General features: G+C 38.3%; 1 protein-coding gene across 2 annotated transcripts in view; it reads right to left on the minus strand.

The window, feature by feature from the left end:
- Positions 1 to 3545: 3545 nt before the first annotated feature.
- LOC107695129 (desumoylating isopeptidase 1-like) overlaps positions 3546 to 4774 on the minus strand; it is a 4732-nt gene continuing 3503 nt past the window's right edge. For both annotated transcript variants that reach the window (XM_016494940.1, XM_016494941.1), the window contains one exon: positions 3546 to 4421. In XM_016494940.1, coding sequence (XP_016350426.1) covers positions 4328 to 4421 — 94 coding nt within the window. In that variant the 3' untranslated portion in view covers positions 3546 to 4327. The remainder of the gene's footprint in view (positions 4422 to 4774) is intronic.

Below are 4774 nucleotides of genomic sequence, written 5' to 3' on the forward strand. Positions count from 1 at the left end.
GGATCGGCGCATTCCCTTCAAAAACGAAAGTAACGTTAATCCTCTGCATCTTCAGCGGCTCAGATGTCGGAAGTAAAAGACTACTGTTTTGTTCATTATTACATCCAACAACAAAACACTTCAATCACTTAGGAGACATTCTTGTCTACATCTGCTCCGACAGTGAAACAATGGACTGATGACAGCTCACTCAGGGCGGGTCTAAGGTAAGACACCAGTCCAGTCTGTGCTGAAACGCTACTGTCAATCAAACAATCGTGGGATCAGCTCGATTTGAGAAAGGGGAAATAATTTAACGAGATAAAGAAAAACACTGGGTGGATCTTTATCATTATAGGGTGGTTGTGTACACTCACTGCCAAGACACATTTCAGTTCAAACAACTTGTAAAAGTGCATGTTGCATCCGATGACCCCTTTAAAGGTCAGCTATCTTCAAGGATCACCCCAAGATTCCTGGTCGATGGGATTATCATTGATGAGCATAGCTGGATGGTAAACTGATGCTGTACTGATGGGGTGGCTGGAAAGATGAGAAGCTCCATCTGTGATCCGAGCAGGTACCGTTGGATCATCTGGTTTAAATGAGAGGTAGAGATGCGTGTCATCAGCATAGCAATGGTAGGAAAAACCATGTGCCTCTATGATGAGAAAAGGAGGGGTCCAAGAACTGATCCCTGAGGAACCCCAGTAACCAGTTGATGTGATTTGGATACCTCTCCTCCCCAAGAAAATCTGAAGCACCTACCTACTTGCCAGTGAAGTGCAGTTCCAGTAATGCCCAGAGATTAGAGGGTGGACAGAAGGATTTGATGTTTAAAGGGTCATGAAATCCACTGTTTCAGCACTGGTTAGTTCTCACCACAGTTTTAAAAAACGCTAAAAAAGTGGGCATGGTGCGCTGCGGAGTGGAGGGGGAAGGGGGGAGACGGACAACTTCAGTTTCAATCAGTTTCATTTCGCTCCCATCGAGTTAAAAACAAATAAATGCACAGCCATTTGCACTCTGCGGCGAAAACATATATATGAACGTGCCGTTGCACCTCTGATAACTTTTAAGGCTTATTCTGCGGCGTTTATATAAGCCTTTTGACGGGTTGTGTCAAGGAGCTGTAAAAACGGTTACACTCACTAAATGAATTAATCACATTTGTACCGAACTCTTACTACAAAGCAAAAACAAACGCTCTCCTTCGATCCATGAATGTTTCTCTCAGTTAATGTACACGATCTCACAGTCTGAAGCGTCTGTCATAGCAAATCAACACATGCTGTTGTGAATAATTAAGCGAAGCGTCTTCTCATAGGATAAGAACACGCAGTCTATGAATAATTTAATACACACCGACGCGTCATCGATGTACTATAGTCTTTTGCCACATCACAAATTGGCCAAATGTTAGTTCGATTTTAAACCCGGAAGATGAAAATAACGCAAAAAAAGCATAAAATTAACCAGTTTTCTCCAACAATTAAAATTAACAGATGCTAACATGGTGTTCTATGATGTGCAACACAAACACCTCTGCTAAATTCTCTGAAAAAGTAGTCTGGGGTTTCATGACTCTTTACATTGTCGAAAGCAGCAGATAGATCTAGCAGAATGAGAATTGAAGATTTGGACTTAGCTCTTGCCCTCCGTAGCGATTCAGTGAATGACAGCAAGCCGGTGTATACATATTATTAATGTGTTCGTTAATGTATCTGTCTGACATCAGACCTTTGCAGAAGTTCAGAACAAAGTGCTTTTGCAGCAGTGTCATTTAATGGTATTTTTTGCATTGGGGATGAAGTTTGGAATTCTGAAAGTATGGGTGCGCCTCAATCAGCTCCCTATCTCCCGAGCTCGTGAATTAATAGATCGTGTACACGAATTCGGGCACTGGCAAGTTCCCTGACTCACTGCACGTTGGGACAGTGATCGCTCGAAGTCCAGTGACATGATTACGTACAGCGTCAACGCACAACACAGTAGAACATCATCACTGGAATTAATAAACAACAGGCAGGACCAATCTCATTTTGATATTATTTTTTATTCTCTTTAAACACATCATTCTGTTACATGTTCTTACAACATTTCAGCCGAATATTAATTATAAATGATAATTAGATGTGTTCATTACCTGTCTAGCGATGTGTGTTTATGTTGAAATATACTAAAAACGACATTATTTCCAGTAAGGGAGCGCCGATGCTCCCTAGTTTTTGGGGTGCATTGTGGGATTTTTCAGGGAGCAAACGTTCCAGTACACTGAAAAGATTTTGCGATTGAGACAGCCCTTAAAATGGCCGACTTCCTGATCAGTGCCCTGACTACTGAACAAGGGCTGATTGAGACGCACCCGGCGTTTTTATAGCACACTGAATCTTTCAAGTCAAAGGGCCAAATAAAATGTGGATTTTCATTAAATGACCCCTTTGAAAGAACAAGTTGTTTTTCTCTCATGGAATTTGTTGTGAGTGAAAGTTTCAAGATATACAGTTTAATCATTTATTTTACATAATTGCCTATTTTATAACTAATAAATGGTTTCTGGACTTGGAGGATACTCAGTGAGTGGAGTTAAAGGAATAGATTACCCAAAAATTAAAAATTAAAACATTCAAATACTATGGAAGTCAATGGGGACCAGGAACTGTTTAGCTGAAGAAATAAATGCATACAGATTTGGAACAACTTATGTTCCAATGAGTAATGACAGGCTATTCATTTTTCGTTAAAAAAAAAATAATGAAACTACTCGGGTCAAGTGATTAGGTATAAAATACCTGAAATTGGACTAATGAAAGCAAATAAGGAAAAGTGTTACCTCGCCATCCTGCCTCACTCGGAGTTGAAGAACAACAGCATTACTTTGTGTAATATCTCCATCTGGTGTTTTTCTAGGGTAGCACACTTTTTAAAATGTCTCCCTTTTCACGTGTTGTCAGATGTATACTTCACACATGGATGATCAGTTTTTCTCTGAGATTTTTTCTGGTAAGACTGAATATAATTAATATGTTGTATTATGGGTTTCATGCACTGATCTAGATCAGTGGTTTCATGCTATTATTTTTAGATGTGTGTGTGTGTGTGTATAAATATATACATCTTTTTTTATCAGTGGACCTACAGTTCTGTTTTTTAGTTGTTTTATTTCTTGTATTGTGAACTGCCAATTTCAAAGAAAGACTGGATTTATACATTTTTACATGTAGCGTCATGTACTTTGTCTATGTTTAGAAAAGTGAGGATAAGAACACACACGCACATCTTTATGTAGACTCAGTGCTGGTTCTTTAATGAGATGACTTCCATTAAAACATGAGTATAAAGCTCAAAACAATCAGTGCAGTTTAGGGTCTGCAGCTACTATTTGACCACGACAACAGCATGAGAACAAAATAAGAGTGGCAATAGTCTTTCATCAAACATCTCTGAATATTACATGATCACTTGTGCTCAATAAATAAAACAATTCAAAATAGTAATATGTTAATAAATACCAATAACAAAGACACATTCAACCATATAACACTGACAACAGCAGCAAACTTCCCTTTCATGAAAATAAAAATGAGCATAAAGCATATATAAAAGCATTCAGCTGGTTAAATAAATGGAAGAGAAGCATAACGTGTATAAATAATTTGTACTTTACGGTTTAATTCCGATTAAAATGTTACTTGTGCCCAAGCTGCCATGACAAAGGCACAGATACATATATTTCTCTCTGAATCTGAGCCACATGTATCATGGTCCACTCGTTCACATTTAGTCATTTCTTCAGAATGCAAGTCATATTATAGAACATGTGCTTCTTTGTCACAAAGTCACTCACAAAAATAAATAAATATATGTTAAGAATAAAATTAAAGATAATCTTTCAACTTTTTGGCTTGCCAATATTAATACATATCAACAGACATATTATTGGGGGAAAAACAGCATGACATTATGTGAAAGGAATAAAAACTAACAACAGGGAAAAAAAAGTTGGATTGTCATCAACAAACAACAAATGACCTTTGCATGTGGTGGGCTGTAGAGATACAAAGTAAAGATGCATATTCAAATGAAAACCATAGAAACCAAGAACTCAACACTGACAAATATGAACCATCAGTGATCTGGAAAGAATGACCTGGGACCTTGTGCATGAAACTATCTGGGCAACTGTGAATATGGACCAGAATTGATGAAAATTTGTTCAGTGCTCTTGAACGAGGTGTTATGAGCCAACTTCATTTACAACAGGGCAAATGTGTGTGTATAAACAGCGTATATGTGAATTATTGCGTGTGTAGGTGTGTGTGTGTGAGAGAGAGATTACAAAGCTGATCTAGCTATGATTATTTTGGCTGCTGATCACGTTTCCGCCTGGAGGGGCAATATGTATCGAGTCTAGGATTGGCCGCAACACCTGACCAAATGGCCTGAGAGAGAAAGAGAGCATAAAGTACTGTGAAAATCACACAGATCTTCTTACATAACTTTTCAGCACTGGAAATTTGACAGTTGAAAATGAGAGAACATCACAGTTATACAATCACGAATGGGTGAATCTCACAAAAACATGGTCAAGGTCACATCTCACTACAAAATCAACAGGATAAAAATTAAGCCTATTTTTAGGACCATTAAATGGATAGTTCATCCAAAAATGAACATTTTGTCATTCACGTTAAAGACAGAACCTCTATGAAATTTTTAAAAATGTCTTAGTGCAGGGCTGTCCAAACTCGGTCCTGGAGGGCCGGTGTCCTGCAGAGTTTAGCTCCAACTTGCC

Source organism: Sinocyclocheilus anshuiensis, unplaced genomic scaffold (assembly GCF_001515605.1).
Source record: "Sinocyclocheilus anshuiensis isolate Anshui unplaced genomic scaffold, SAMN03320099.WGS_v1.1 scaffold434, whole genome shotgun sequence".
In the NCBI taxonomy this organism is placed as follows: domain Eukaryota; kingdom Metazoa; phylum Chordata; class Actinopteri; order Cypriniformes; family Cyprinidae; genus Sinocyclocheilus; species Sinocyclocheilus anshuiensis.